At 38.2% G+C, this 16,825-nt stretch overlaps 1 protein-coding gene across 1 annotated transcript in view; it reads right to left on the reverse strand.

The window, feature by feature from the left end:
• Positions 1–16,825, reverse strand: part of CDC5L (cell division cycle 5 like) — a 43,062-nt gene that overhangs the window by 21,203 nt on the left and 5,034 nt on the right. Inside the window, exons 5-10 of the mRNA XM_077903826.1 lie at positions 15,171–15,270; positions 8,458–8,676; positions 6,606–6,750; positions 6,019–6,207; positions 3,761–3,909; positions 1,602–1,764 (exon numbers count right to left, since the gene is read on the reverse strand). Coding sequence (XP_077759952.1) covers positions 1,602–1,764; positions 3,761–3,909; positions 6,019–6,207; positions 6,606–6,750; positions 8,458–8,676; positions 15,171–15,270 — 965 coding nt within the window. The remainder of the gene's footprint in view (positions 1–1,601; positions 1,765–3,760; positions 3,910–6,018; positions 6,208–6,605; positions 6,751–8,457; positions 8,677–15,170; positions 15,271–16,825) is intronic.

Genomic DNA, 16,825 nt, shown 5'->3' on the forward strand with positions numbered 1-16,825 from the left:
GCTTGAATTTTTCTGTATTTTTAATAGAAATTACTATGTCATGGGGCATCTGGCTGGCTCAGTCAGTAGAGCATATGACTCTTGACCTCGGGGCTGTGAGTTCAAACCCCGTGTGGGGCACACAGTTACTTAAAAACAAATAATTTAAAAAAAAAAAAAAGTGAAGAAAAAGAAAAAATTACTGGATCATATGATGGCCAAAGAAAATAGTCTACACTTCCCAAAAGAAACTGCCTGGTACCCAAAATTTTCCCCAATACATCCTTGGCTTACCTTTCCAGTCTCATTCCCCACAGCTCCATTACATGTATGGTAGCTGTGAGGACCCAATAAGCTGCTATGTCCAAAACATGCTCCATGATTACTCATATCGTGGTCTCCTACTGAGACAGCCCCCAATCTCCTTCTGGGCATATCTCCTCAATGAAGGCTTTCCAAGTGCCCACTCAACAAATGTGATTACTCCTTTCTTTGGTCACCCTAAGCATGTTGGTTTTACCCAGAGAGCTTATTCTGTTCTTATATTACAATTATTTTCAGACTTGGTTTAGTAAGTACACCAATCTCTCCAGAGTATAAACTTCCTTAAGACAAAGGATTATCTTTAACTTCAGATTCTTTCAAGTCTCCAGATCAGCGCTTTGCACACATTAGATTCTTCATTTGTTTAGATAGTTGTCATATAGCTTTTTACAGTTGACATTAGTTGATATCAATTTGTGCATCAAAAAAATTCTAAACTGGGATCCCTGGGTGGCGCAGCGGTTTGGCGCCTGCCTTTGGCCCAGGGCGCGATCCTGGAGACCCGGGATCGAATCCCACGTCGGGCTCCCGGTGCATGGAACCTGCTTCTCCCACTGCCTATGTCTCTGCCTCTCTCTCTCTCTGTGACTATCAAAAATAAATAAAAATTAAAAAAAAAAAAAAAATTTCTAAACTAACCAAATCTATACATGAAGTTAGAATTAACTTAGAAACTGAGAATAGGCCAATATCATTGGAACTCATTAAAAAAAAAAAAAATCTCACGATGATTTTCTGTAGTATCACATAAGATTCAATAGCGACTTAATAAAAGCAGCAATAAAGGTAGAAATAAAACTGTGACTTTTATAATTAGCTGTCTATATCAGCCTGCAAAATACACAAAGGAAAACTTCACTAAGATAAACAATAAACATCAACTTGGCTTTGAGATCTAGACTATTCTTCTAAAAGTATAGAGCAAACAGAGGAATCAAGGCTCAAAACCTAATTTATGAGGCATTCCAAACTCAAATTTTATTTTAGAGAACTAGAAAAAAAGTATCATTCAAGAAAGTAACCTATTAGTAAATGGTAAAAAATGAAGTAATAGGAGATACAAGGAGCATTACTATCAGCATAATCAATATTCACAAACATACTAAGTAAGCTTATGAGACCAAAAGGTTCCCCTTCTCACGTCCTCCAAATCATTCTCCTTTTCTGGCATCCACAGGTGTATAGTTTCTTAAGGTGTATGTAATATGCACCAACAAGGGGAAATATTTTAATATAGCACCCATGAGACAGAACAGTTTTTTTTTTTAAAGAGTTATTAAAAGGGAATTGACATATACCATCTGCTTCACATAAGAGGGGTCACTGTAGTCTGCCATTCCATCCTCAGGATTAATGTTTAACTTGTCTCGAAGAGGAGTTCTACCCGGGGTGGAGTTAATAACTGGTTTGGGAGTTGTCCCACTGCGGGGAGTCAACCCTTCAGATCCATGAGAAGGGGTCCTACAAAGACAGAAATTCTAATTAATAAAAGTGCCAATTTTATCTGGATTATACTTTCAAAAGTTTTTCACATAAACTATTTTATGTGAAAATCATTTCCACATTATTTTGTCAAAGGATAAAAGAAAGAAAGATTGCAGAAATTCTGTCTCCCTATCTGGTTTTTAAGTTAGCTCTCTAGGTTCAAATACGGGTTTAGTCAAATAGCTTAGTATTTACACATAGTATTTTTATTTTAATGACTTTAAGTTATTACATTTGACATTTTCTGGTCTTGCTAAACTAGGCCCACCAGAAATTACTGCAAGCTTTCCTTTATGCACTGCAAGGTGGCTAAGAACACGGTGGTCAGCCACTATGCTCAAAGACCCCCAGGAAACTCTTTTTTGAGTTCAATATCTTCATCTTATCATTTGCTCCTCCCCGCCAGGATCTGTTGGCTAGAGCACCACTATCACTAGCATTCAATTCCCTAGTTTCACCCTTAACATTTTGTTTGGAAACCAAACACCAGGCCTACATATGAACAGTACTGAGTGACAGCTGAGACTCCCTTAGGAATAAAGTCCACAGACTCTGCAACTTGTATTTTAATTGATCAAAGCCTTTGTTGTTGTTATTATTATTTCCTGTATCTTGGCTCTGCTGCAAACAAGTGGTGCTGCCAGACAGGTGTTCCCAAAGGTGAGGCGAAGTGTTATTTTAAGACATGGTCCCTGCCCCTCAAGAGCTTACAATCTGGTTGAGAGACAAGACACACACAGGAAAAAGAGCAATTAGGCTCTCTTACAAGCCTTGCAAAAGTATTAAATATTATATAAGGATTTGGCCGCCAATGCTTCTTGATCCTGCTGTTGGGTACAGTTGTAACAGTCTGAGATGCTTCCCATACTAAACAACAAGTAGGAGGACATGTCCTAACACTGAAAATTAAAGTAAACCTCAAAGATTTTTCAACCTTAACAGCTCAAATTTCATTTCAATATGACTTGTTCCTACAGCATTTTACAAACTCTTCTTAAAAAACTGACTTTAAACAAAAAAATTGCGACACTGAACTATGACCTCTAGTTAATGATATGTACAAGACCATCTGTGTTAGATGTGAAATGAATGGAAACCTGCAACTTACTTTGAAATGCATTAAAAAATTTGATGGACCAATGGAAAGATATGTAATAAAGCAAATACAGGGGGCAACCTCGGTGGCTTAGCGACTTAGGGCCCCTTTCAGCCCAGGGCGTGATCCTGGAGACCCAGAATCGAGTCGCATGGTGGGCTCCCCGCGTGGATCCTGCTTCTCCCTCTGCCTCTTTCTCTCTCTGTGCTTCTCATGAATGAATGAATGAATGAATGAATGAATGAATGAATAAATAAAATTTTAAAAAATAAATAAAGCAAATACAGTAAGATGTTAACAGCTATAGGATCTAGGTGATGATTTTCCACTCCATTCTTTTAACCTCTCTGATTAGAAATGTTCATAATAAAATACTGGGAGAAAAGCAATAGTAATTCATACAGATAAAGGACTACAATTTTCATAAAATTCAACAAATGATCATTAACAACGGACTTATTTGTCCTTTTAAATCAGGTAAAATGGGACGCCTGGGTGGCTCAGCAGTTGAGCATCTGCCTTTAGCTCAGGGCATGGTCCCAGAGTACCAGGATCAAGTCTCACACGGGGCTCCCCTCAAGGAGCCCGCTTCTCCCTCTGCCTATGTCTGTGCCTCTCTCTCTCTCTCATGAATAAAATTTTTTTAAAAAATCAGATAAAATATACTCAGAAACAAGGTGACAGCATCAGAAACTCTGAAAAAGAAGAAAGTTCCTTGTAGCTTTAACCAATTCCTGGATATTATTATGCTATGTACTACTATGAATGAGAAAAAAATCAAAAAGGCAAGTTAAACACTTTTTCCATTCTTTATCAACATTACTAAAGCAAACACGTCCAACCCTAGATTCAAGTTTTTCAAAAAGATTTATTTACCTGAATGGGGTAGAAAGAACTGTGTTTGGAGTCTGTACAACCTGCCGCTGAGGAGTCACACCTGAGAAGTCACTCTCGTGCAAAGGGGTATTAAGACCACCTTTTAATGGGGTGTCCACATTGGTCAGGGCCATGAGGTTCTGAGCTTCCTGATAAACAAGAAGGTAAAGAAATGTGTTTTAACAGTTCAGCCAGGAAAGCAGAATTCTCTCTCCTGGTCCTACTATACAAATCTCAAAAGGGACAGAACTCATACGTTTTCTTAATACCAAGAGAGAAAATGAACTCTGCGCCATGGGAGAATTTAGTACTTCCATTTCCAGTTACCAAAAAGACCTGACGAAGGGGTACTTGGCTGGCACAGTCAGTAGAGTATGCAACTCTTGATCTCAGGATCATGAGCTAAAGCCCCACAGTGGGTATAGAGCTTACTTAAAAAGGGGGAAAAAAGAAAGAAGATTTCAATCCAGAATTCTATACCCAGTTATACTAGCAACCAGTTAAAAGGATGCAACGTCTTAAAAATTCCATCTGCCATGAACCCATCCTCAGAAAGTTACTAAAGTAAAGATATGCTTCACTATCAAGGGTGTAAACCAAGAAAACCAAAGGCATGGAAGCCAGGAAAGAGGCAATCCAAGGGACTTTCTGGGGTACCAGTAAATCAAGAGAACAAGCTGTAAACAACAGTAAAGAGTAATCAGTACAGAACAGAACATTCAGAAATTCTGGGAAACATTTCTTCAAAAAGCTAAGAATATCTAAAGTTTGATCAGATTACAGGAGATTTATACAGACAGTATCAAGTCCAGAGTTGAATCCATGCTAAGTAATCAGAAAATTTAGCATCTGAATAAAATAAGCATTAACTCAAAGAAAAATATAATGTACAGTATAGTACTTATAAGGCACTTTGTAGGCTCAGCAATGAATATGGTTTACACAGTCATATGGCAAACCATGAATACAGAGCTAACCAAAATTATCATATAACTATAGTGGAACGCAAAGTGTGTGTACACATGGTAAAGGAAGAGGGTGGGAGAGCCAAATGTTCAAATTCCCAAGTGGAAAATGGCTAAAACTAAAAATAAATCAATAAATAACAAATGTCCTAGCAATAAGGTAGTAAAAACAAAGAGCTGTAATTGGTGCCTCTTGAGAGCAAGCAATGAGGAACACAAGTGTCTCCCTTACTAAGTTTATAGGAACTTCTTGATTCCAAATCAAGACCTTAAAATTATATTTCTGGGGGCGCCTGGATGACACAGTTAGGCATCCAACTCTTGATTTTAGCTTAGGTCATGATCTTAGGGTCATGGGATGGAGTCCCCCTTCAGATTCTCTCTCTCTCCACCCCCCCTCCCTCTGTTCCTCCACAACCCACATGTATGTGCTCACTCTCTAAAAAATAAAAATAAAAAATAAAATAAAATTCTATTTCTAACTATTAAAGAAGAGGAAATGAGATGAAAGGGTGCTCTATAGTGTTTTGTTAGGTGTGGCTATTCTCTGGAATAAATGCCCTAAGAACACACAGAGCTGTACACCTCATGTATTTAGGAAAGAGAGGGAAATAATACTAATGGCAGGCTGTCCCAAGCTAAGTATAGAAATGCAAGGAAGTTTTAAAAATCACTACTACAACTTCTGAAACCAATACTGACTGTATGTGAACTAAAATTTAAGTTAAAAAAATAATAACTGACTACATACATTTGCTAAGATTGCTAAGCAATGTGAAATTTTAAAATGTTGCACTTTTTTCAACTGGTGCAGATAAATGAAGGAGGCAGGGCTGACTTCAAAAGAAAAAAAAGGGATCCCTGGGTGGCGCAGTGGTTTGGCGCCTGCCTTTGGCCCAGGGCGCGATCCTGGAGACCCGGGATCAAATCCCACATCGGGCTCCCGGTGCATGGAGCCTGCTTCTCCCTCTGCCTGTGTCTCTGCGCCTCTCTCTCTCTCTCTGTGACTATCATAAATAAAAAATAAAAAAAAAAAAAAAAGAGAAAAAAACCTATGAATTAATAAATGTAAAAATGAAACCACCTAATTACTTAATCTGCTAATTTAGCTTCCCTAATACAGAAATCTCTAGGATCTATGAATTGTAGGCTCAGTTTCAACTGAGTTTGTCAGAAACAAACTAAATCACTTACCATTCTCTTTGTCAGAAACAAACTAAATCACTTACCATTCTTCATAACACTTTCAAGGACAACAGGTGTCATAAGACTGAGGCTACTATGACAGCTTACCTGCAGAATTCTATCCTGGGAAGCTGGTGTGCGAGGTGTTCTAAGAGCAATACTGTTGTTGGTGACATTGTACTCAGACAGAAGAGTACTGGAGGCAGAGTTTGTTATACCAGATTCCTCAGCAGTCTGACGTGCAATTTCACTTGCTTGGCCTACTTTCACCACCTCTTGGAGTTCAGCATCTGAAATCTAAAAAGACAAATGTGTGCACGCACTCTCTCTCTCAAATAAATAAATAAAATCTTTTAAAAAGAAGGCAGCCTGAAGTTCACAAAGCCAAATACCACCTTCATGCTAGTCAGCTACAATAAGAGGCCAGGAGGCCTAACCTGCTCATAAATTGTTTATAGCTGACAAAATTACTTAGTAAACCATTACAAGGTATAAGGCCTAATCTAATTTATACAGAGAAGTTGTTACTTATTTATCATACTATATTACAATGACTTATTTTTATGTGGCTCACCTATTACACTGAACTTAAGGGCACCCAATATCTAAAAACCTGGCACATATATCCCCAAACATTTGCTAAATAAATGATAAGCATAGGAGTTCACACAATAAAAAAACTTTTATCAGATTACCTGAGGGGCAGGAAGTACTAGTTTGCTTCTCTTTTTAGTAAATTCAGAAACACCACTAGTCTGAAGAATAGCTGATGGTAAATCAGATTCTTTTTTCCTTTTCAAATGCTGCTTATCTTTTTTTCTGTCTCTTCCTTCTTTTTCACTATCGTGAATCAAAATAGATAAGAGAATTTGTAAAATTATATATAATCAATAACAGTAAAAGCCACATACTCATATACTTTGAACAAAATAATACCATTTCTAAGAAAATTATTGATAAAAAGACAAAATCCAAATGTTAAGTTGTGCCCTACACCATCACTTACCCATTATATTCAAGAGAAATTGAAATTAAATAATTCTATTGCTATTCAAAATAGTTTGATCAGATTACTGGAGATTTACACAGACGGTATCAAGTCTAGAGCTGAATTCAGGTTACCAAATTGCTATTTAAAATAGCAATAGATTTATTAAGAAAATAAGATATAGTACTAACTAACTTATGTACCAAATATTAAGCCTACTTAAAGACTATGATGATAAGCAAAATTATAATTTCAAAAGGAAAACAAAACTACTCACATCATAATTATATTCTTACAAAAGTATATATGTGACATATGAAAGTGAAGAAGACAAACATACAAAGTAGAAAATAATTATATGAAAAGGATGAAATTAAAACACTGCATTTTAAAATTTTTTCTCTTTAAAATTGTTCTTCCGAACGTGCCTGGGTGGTGCAGTTGGTTGAGTGTCTAACTCTTGATTTCAGTTCAGGTCATGATCTCGGGGTCATGGGATTAAGCCCTGTGTAGGACTCCACCCTCAACGGGGAGTCTGCTTATCCCTCTGTTTCTTTTCCTGCTTCCTCTCTCTCTCTCTCTCTCTCTCAAATAAACAAAATCTTTAAAAATCTGTTCAATTGTTCATTATGATTCTTTTTTTTTCATTAGGATTCTTCTTAATTCACAATGTTTTTTAAAGGATATTTAAGGCCTGACAAATGGTTACAAAGTCTAACACCAGGCTTGAGGCCACCGAAGAAAACTCCAAGAATGCCTCCTCCCAATCTGCATGTCAGCAGCCTCTTCCCCATCTAGCCTGCCCATTCCAGATGATCTGCTCCCATTTCAACCTCTTCATTTACAAAGGCTACTAAAATAAGGCCTTAATTTGAGAAATAAATACAGTGAAGTACAGCCAAGAAAATCCTGTTTCACAGTGCCTGACATCTGTTGTTTAGTACCAATTCAACAGAAATGGAAGGTCAGTGAGGGAGTTGAAAACTGAAACTCTTTGACAATCAGAAAAGGTTCTCCCCACAATATTCAGATCCAAGAATAGAGAAACCCTAAAAATCCCTAGAAATAGGCAAAATCCTCTACCCTTAGACAAACATTTTATAAATACTTATTTATCTCCATTAGGTAAAACGATTTAAGTATGTATGCAAAGATAACTTTTTCTTTTAATTTCATTCTAAGAAAAACAAGATAAAATTTTCACTAGAAAAGATAAAAAGAACCAGATCATATTTTGACAGATTTTTCAGGCCATTAGTAAAATAACTAACCCATTCACAAATGTACATAAACGTTAAGATGGTGACTCAGTGAGCAGACAGTACAGTAAAAGCCAAGAGCTGACATTTCAAGAGAAGCAAACAGCCATCTGCGCCAAAAACATGACAGCAAGGGTCACTGGTTTTCTCAGAAAGGTGAATCCAGTAAATAAATAAAAACAACTATGTAGGCCACATTGTCCTAAATAATAAAAATCTGTCTCTGACAAGGATAATGCATGACCCTCTACAAAATTCCTACTATACTTTTTCATTTTCAAAATCAGAAAGGCAACTTACGATCTTAGTTCCCCATCAAGATCCTGTTGTCTTAATTTTCTGAAATCTGCATCAAGAGCCTGGTAGTTTTCCTCAGAAGTATCGTAGAAACCAAGTGCAGGCTTTTTTTCAAATGGGATTTCGGCATTATAATCAACTCCTCTCTTCTTTTTTCTCTTCTTCTGAATTTCTATGCCAGCTGCTCGAAGTTCTCTTCTCTTCTGGAGGGCCGCAAGACGCCTCAAGAAAAAGAACACAAGATCACTTTGAAAATCACATACCATGGGAAAGGGATAGATCATCCAATAGAGCTAAGAAAACTACCTGGTTATTTGGGGAAGAAATATTTATATAAATCCTCACCTCACACTATTCACCAAGATCAATTCCCCTTTCGAATTAAAGGTACACACATAAGCAAAAAGAAAAGCCAGAAGAAACTACAAGTAAATACATATCCTATCTCTGGATAGGAATGCATTCACTTAATAGAAGTTAAATAAAGGGCAGAGGAAAGATTAACAGCTTTGAATTTTTTTTTTTTTTTTTTAAAGATTTTATTTTAGGGCAGCAAGGGTGGCTCAGCGGTTTAGCGCCACCTTCAGCTGGGGCCTGATCCTGGGGACCCAGGATCAAGTCCCACGTTGGGCTCCCTGCATGGAGCCTGCTTCTCCCTCTGCCTGTGTCTCTGCCTCTCTCTCTCTCTGTGTCTCTCACGAGTAAATAAATGAAATCTTTAAAAAATAAATAAATAAATAAATAAATAAATAAGTAAAATAAAAATAAAAAGATTTTATTTTAAATAATTCCTATATGGGGCTTGAACTCACAATCCTGAGATCGAGTCACATGCTCCACTGACTGAGGCAGGCAGCTGCCCCAACAGCTTTGAATTTTAAATGTTATATCTCCACAATTCTATTTTTTTTCAATCATGAAGCAAAATTAACAGGCAAGTAACAGGAAAAAACATTTGCAATTAATATTAATATTGGCAATGGTTAGATACAAGGACTCTGTGCAGGCTTTTTGGTTTTTTTGTTTGTTTGTTTGTTTTTTAATGTATCCTAAGGGGGAGGGAGCAGAAGGAAATAAATAGTTCACTAAGGAAAAAATGCAAATAGCCAAAATGATAAAAGGTGTACTTAGCAAATAAAGAATCAGATTAAATTAAATACCATTTCTTCATATCTCAGTAAGTGTTCAGGGTTTTTTTGTTTTGTTTTGTTTTAATGGCAAATATCCAAAAAGTGGACAGTTACACTGATAATGGAAAGCAAATTGGTATAGCTTTCCCCAAAGAGAATTTGGAAATACACATTAAAACTCTGAAGTTGGGATCCCTGGGTGGCGCAGTGGTTTAGTGCCTGCCTTTGGTCCAGGGCGCGATCCTGGAGACCCGGGATCGAATCCCACGTCGGGCTACCGGAGCATGGAACCTGCTTCTCCCTCTGCCTATGTCTCTGCTTCTCTCTCTCTCTCTCTATGTGTGACTATCATAAATAAAAATTAAAAAAAAAAATTAAAAAAAAAAAAAACTCTGAGGTTTCTCACATTTTTTAACCCAACAATTTCACTCCTCAGACTTTAGCCTAAAGAAATAAATAACATGAACAAGGCCTTAGCTATAAGACTGCACCGAGCATTGTTCATTAGCTGATAACTTGACACAATCTAGACATCCAACAATAAGAAATTAGTTAAGAGCATTTACAGCACAGCTACAAGATAGGATATTATACAGCCATCTGTATAACTTTAGAAAATCTGTAAATCTACTTTGCCATGGAAAGATGCTCAAGACTTGTAAGCATGTAAGATGTAAAACAGGTCCACCAAAATATCAACAGTAATAATCACTGGAGGTTGGAAATTCATTTCATCTTTACTTTTTTGTACTTTCCCATGATGCTATAATTTTAAGGATTTAATAATGAAAAAAGTTATTTACAATATTAATGAGGGAAAATCAGTATGCAGAGCCTTATACTAGAAGTTGCTCCTCTATACTGACGAAAATTAGAAAAAAAAAGTTTAAGTCTCTGGAAATGAAAAACGTTTAAGTCTCTGGAAAGGATCCCAAGGAGATACAGTATATGAAGAAACATTTATTCAAGTAAATCAAGTAATAGAGGATTTCAACTACCCGCACCTATGGTGGTATCAGTCTGTACCTTCTGTTTAAGTTCTTCTTTCCAGCTTATCTCTTAACTCAGGCAAAAGAAAACAGCCCCCTCAAGCAATAAGGACTGCCCTGAGCCAGCAAGACTCTGCATGACTGACTCCAAGACAGTGATCCACTTGCCCCTTCCTGCCCACCTGCACATACCCACTGAACTTTGTCGCACATTTTCCTTATATAAACCTGGAAATATTTTTGGTACATTGGGAACAGTCCTTGAGATGCTAGTCCGTGGTCTCCCTGATGGTGGCTTCACCAAAATACATTCCTTTCTTGTTTCACCACCCCTCATCTCTCTGCCTTTGGATTTTGTCAGGACCGAGTGGTCAAACCTCGTCTGTTTAAAGCCAGGTGCTCTTTGCATCACAGCACCCTAGATACAAATCTAGTAAAATTTGGTTAAAAGAAGTGAGAGGCTATGGTGTCTGAATTAAGACCCACTTTCGGAAAAAAATTTAAAAAAATAAAAAAAAAAAAAAGACCCACTTTTGGGGATGCCTGGGCGGCTCAGCAGTTTAGCGCACGCCTTCGGCCCAGGCCGTGATCCTGGAGTCCCGGGATCAAGTCCCACGTCACGCTCCCTACGTGGAGCCTGATTCTCTCTCTGCCTATGTCTCTGCCTCTCTCTCTCTCTCTCTCTCTCTCTCTCTCTCATGAGTAAATAAATAAAATCTTTAAAAAAATAAATAAATAAAAGACCCACTTTCTCTTCTTACCCCCCCTCTCAGCTCTCATAGATAGAAACTCTACTCCACATTGATGCAGTCAAAACCACAAGGTTCTCTCCCCCGTACAGTTCCCAACAGGAGGGCTTTCATTCCAGGAGGGGCAGAACATCAGCAATTCTCATCCGGCCTCCAGGATCCTATTGCAGAGGCTAAATTTCAACAATAGCTGCCCAGAACCAGGGCCACTTCCTTCTTCTGCCCAGACAGAGGCTCTACCTCGAGCACAACGCTGCTCAGAATACTGGGGTTCCAAGAGCCCTTGCCCCAGCTTGTGGGATGAGGCTTCCACACTAGGAGAAGCAAGCCAAGGAGACCTGGTACTGCTGCACACACCGAGCACTCAGTTCCTACAGTGGGCATATCAGAGACAAACATAGCAGAGCCCAGGGGTAGAACACAGAACTCCAAATCTCCCCCAAAGAAACCGACTTTTCTGCGCCACAGAGTATGGAGAAATGTTCAAGCTTCAGGACACTCTCAAAAACTGTGGAACTTGTAAAAGGTAACTGGGAAGAAACTGACAAAAATCACTGGAAAGTACAGGCTAAACTGTAGGTAACTCCAGTTTGCCAAAGAAAAAAACAAAGAAAAAAATGGGAGGGCCTTCCTGAGGTCCAAACAAATACCAAAGACTGACCTCATAAACTACTCCTTCAAAGGAGCCCAAATGTAATTGGATCAGTTTGTGGAGCAATTTATGCCCCATGACACTGTTGAACAATACAGCAATCAGCCAGCAATCAGAGTTTAAAAACAGTGTAGGCAGGGAAAAAGATGTCAAAGAAAAGTATGGTCAAAACGACATCATCCCACCATCCGACGGTGACTGTGGGCATACCTAAGCCTCACTCTCTATGAGGAGCAGTATCAGAGAGAGGCTTTTCATTTCTGAGGGGAGAGAGAAAGACTTCACTAAAATACTCCAGTCACTAAACAAACAAGCAAGTAACAATAACAGATTGGGGATGGAGAGAACATAGCACCCAGAATTGCTACAATATATCATATAAAGTGTCCAGTTCCCAACAAAAGCCTTGAGACATAGAAAGAAACAGGAAAGCATGACCCATATACCAGGGAAAAAAAGCTGGCAACAGAAACTGCCAGTGAGAGCAACCAGATGTCAGATTTAGCAGACAGACTTCAACAGAGCCATTATAAATATGTTCAAAAAACAAAAAGAAACTGCAGGAGGTATGATGAAAATGTTACACAGAATAGAGAAATAACTTAGCCAAATAGAAAATGTGGAGTTGAAAGGTATAAAGCTAAAATGAAAACTTCACTACAGGGACTCACCAATAGATGTGAACCAACAGAGGAATTAGCAGACTTACGGAGAGATGGGTTAAGATTATATGAGCCACAGAAAAAGAAATCGGAAAAGAGCCTCACGGCAATGTGGGGCATCATTAAGTGCACCAACATATGCACAAAAAGAATACTAAAAAAGAGAGAAGAAAAGGAGAATAAAATATTCAAAGAAATAATGGCTGAAAATTCACAAACTTACTGAACCTACACATCCAGAATGCTCAACAAACTCCAAGTCAGAAAAACCTAAAAATGTCGGCAAACAGAAACATCATGCTAAAATGCTAAAAGCCAAAGAGGCAAGGAGGAAATCTGGAAATTAGCAAAAGAATTTCATGGCTTACAAGGGAACTCCAATAAAATTAACAACTAAGTTCTCATCAAAACAGCATATACAAGATGACCCAATTTTATACAAATTTACTGTGTATGTAACACCTAAATGTACCCCTGCATTGAAAGAAAGGTCTGCAAGGACGTATTTACAAAGTACAGTAATTTCATTCTTTAAATACAGGACATAAAGACTTCAAATTACATCAGAGAAAAAAAATTTACATCAGAAAACCTTTACAATAAAATGTTAAGTGAATATAACCAAGGTATATAATAGCATCATGTCAACCCCTCCCCCAAGAGAAAATAAATAGCACAACACAAGAGGAAAAGTGTATTACTCTCATAACCAATAAAAAGCTTTAAAACAGATCTGTAATTTAGCATTAAAGGAAATAGGCCTGCAATGTATTCTGCACACAAACCAACCTATTCTAAAATACATATACAAATTATTAAGATGTACAGACTTGGGGGATCCCTGGATGGCTCAGTAGTTTGGCGCCTGCCTTCGGCCCAGGGTGTGGCCCTGGAGTCTCGGGATCAAGTCTCACGTCAGGGCTCCCTGCATGGAGCCTGCTTCTCCCTCTGCCTGTGTTTCTGTCTCTGTCTCTCATGAAAAAATAAATAAAATCTTTAAAAAAAAAAAAAAAAAAAGATGTATAGACTCTACAAGAAATCTGAGATAGTACAGAGTAAATTTAAATCTGCCAAACAGGGATCCCTGGGTGGCGCAGTGGTTTAGCGCCTGCCTTTGGCCCAGGGCGCGATCCTGGAGACCCGGGATCGAATCCCATATCGGGCTCCTGGTGCATGGAGCCTGCTTCTCCCTCTGCCTATGTCTCTGCGCCTCTCTCTCTCTCTCTCTCTCTCTCTCTCTCTGTGTGACTATCATAAATAATAAAAATTAAAAAAAAAAAAAAATTAAATCTGCCAAACAGTATTTAAAGCAAGCAATACAAGTTATACTCAGAGAGAAGCATCCTTGGTCCAATCTACATGGTGAAAAGGCTCAAAATATTTGGTCTCCAAACACGAATGGAAAAGTGAATTTTTTTCAACCCTACTCACATTACTTAACCTTAAGTAGTATACAAGAGAGAAAAATGACTAAAACTGGGCAGAAAATCGAGCAACTCCTCTTGGTTTGTTTACTGTTCCAGGCCATTCATACCCCCCCCCCCTTAAGTAACTATTTTGGCCTATAGACTGGCCAATTATGCCAACAAGCACCCTCAAGCATGAAAGAATCCTCCATCCCAGGATCTGGCACTTCAAAAGTCATTAGTGGGGAAACCAACAACACACTAGTCATCAGGTCAGGAAGCACTTCCCCATGTGGGGAGCAAAAAGGGCAGCTGTGTAAGCTGAGGAGGTTATCCCAATGCCTGAACTCCTAAAGCTAATAAGAAGCTCTTATAGAATTGAGATTATCCTTTTACCTGCTTTACCTTGGTTTCTGGGCGATTAGAAATTATGTCAATCATAGATCTAACCAAAACAATAATGGAAGGGAAAAGTGGAGAAAACCTGCAGCAGGCAGCAATACTTAATTCCACTCACTTTTGAAATGAAAATTTCTAGGAGAGTCTAAAATTTGGTTCAAGGCTCACAAACTCCTCCATCAGCCAAGCTTCCTATTTCACAGCCAGTGCCTGCATAACAGTAATTGAGAAGATGAAGTGGCAGTCATGCAAAAGTCACATAGCCTTGTGTGTCCTCTAGCCATGTGATTCCAAGACGGCTAGAACAAATGAAGCTCTCGTATGTTAGTTAATAGAACAAATCTAATATATCAAATGACTATCTGAGCGTTACCTCTGCCTACATCTTTTACTTTTTACATCTTTTTAAACGCATTTTTTTTCCCTGTATCTATTCTACAACAGTTAGGGGTAAAAAAAAGACTTTTCCAAAGTATAGAGGTGCCTAACTCAGAGAAGCATGCAACTCTTTATCTTGGGGTTATGGGTTCAAGCCCCATGCTGGGTATAGAGATTACTAAAAAAATAAACTTCAAGAAAATTTTCCAAAGCATAAAGGAACTAAAGAATATTAGCAGAATTGGCATTGGACAACTAATTATTACTCATCCAATAAAGTTGCTAAGTCAGGTTTACTGGGCCTAAGGATACATAGACTAATTGTTCAACTATGGATGGAAACAACCATACCTTGCTTCTTCCAATTGTTTCTCTCTTGCTTTCCTCTTGGCTTTCTTTCCCTGAGTATTTGCCAGGCGGGCTCTAGCTTCAGAAAGCATCTCAAGTTCATCTGCAAGAATATAGAGAAAAAAAAAAAACTAAGTTCTCCAACAGAAACAAGGTATATGAGAGACAAACTGTACTGCTTAAGAAGAGAAAAACCATAAATGTAACCATTATATGGTGTTATATAATGGAAATAGCCTGAGTTTTGAAGTCAGAAAAACCAAAGTTAAAAACGAGGCCCAGTACTTGGTAGCTATGTGACCCTGGTTAATTTACTCTCCCTGACCATGTTTATCATCTATAAAAATAAAATAAGTACTATTTCACAAGAATATGGAGAAGAACCAAGTAAAACATAATAGGTAAAGCATATTTATCATATAATTATATTCTTCATTATCATCAACTGGCACAGCACCAATCATGAAAAACTATCATAAAAACTACTATTTGGGGTACCTGCATTGCTTAGTCAGTTAAGCGTCTGCCTTTGGCTCAGGTCATGATCCCAGGGTCCTGGGATTGTGCCCTGCATCCGGCTCTCTGCTCAGTGGGGAGTCTGCTTCTCCTCTCCCTCTGCCTCTCCCCACTGCTCATGCATGGGTTCTTTCTCTCAAATAAATTCTTTTAAAAAAAAAAAAAAAAACCTACTATTTAATTACAAAGAAATTTATAATCTCCATTAGTTACACTTTTTCCCTCAGAACTATTTCTCTCTTCTAATACATTTCCATGGCTCCTAGAGTAAAACAGATTTAATTACTGATGCCTTAAAGCAACTCTTACATAAGGCTGTCCAGTGGAATCACAAGAGAACTTTAAAAAAAAATACTCAAAATTCCAGAATTACCCCCTCCTGACTCCAGCTTACTGACTCTGAACTCCTGGGGAGGCCCTGGTAACTATGTTTTTAAAAGTTCACCAAATGGGGGTACCTGGGTGGCTCAGTCAGTTAAGCATCTGCTCTCAGCCTGGGTCATAATCTCAGGGTCCTGGGATCGAGCCCCACATCGGGCTCCCTATTCAGCAGGGAGTCTGCTTCTCCCTCTCTGCCTTGCTCCTAATCTCTCTCAGTCACTCTCTCTCAAATAAAATCAATCTTAAAAATAAATAAAAATAATAAAAAAATAAGAGTTCACCAAATGATCATTATGCAGGTGGAAATCACTACCTTTAAACTTTAAAATTTTTAAATCTCAACAAATATCCACTGAATGCATCACAACAACCCTGTAGGGTAAGATAACTTATTATTCTCTATCTGGCAAGAAAGAGAATCAAATCTCAGAAAGATTATATGACTTGCCTAAGGTCAAAGAGGTAGTAAGAGGCAGACATAAGACTAAAATCCAGTTCCTTTGATTCTTGATTCAATATCTGAAAAAGGGATCCTGAGTCTCCCTCATAATACTGCAGTGCTGTCTTTCCACAAAGATTAAATTACCCGCCTGAAGTCAAAAAAGTTAATCGGACTGGAACCCCAAATCCTGTCTTGCCGCCACCACCTCTCCCCATCGAACAGGAAAGAGAAAACAGACTCCCTCAATGGCTTACTACTAGCCTTTAGGAAATCAAGAAATCAAGAAATCAAGAAATCAAGAAAGAAAGAAATCAAGAAA

This window comes from Canis aureus, chromosome 7, assembly GCF_053574225.1.
Source record: "Canis aureus isolate CA01 chromosome 7, VMU_Caureus_v.1.0, whole genome shotgun sequence".
Classification (NCBI taxonomy): domain Eukaryota; kingdom Metazoa; phylum Chordata; class Mammalia; order Carnivora; family Canidae; genus Canis; species Canis aureus.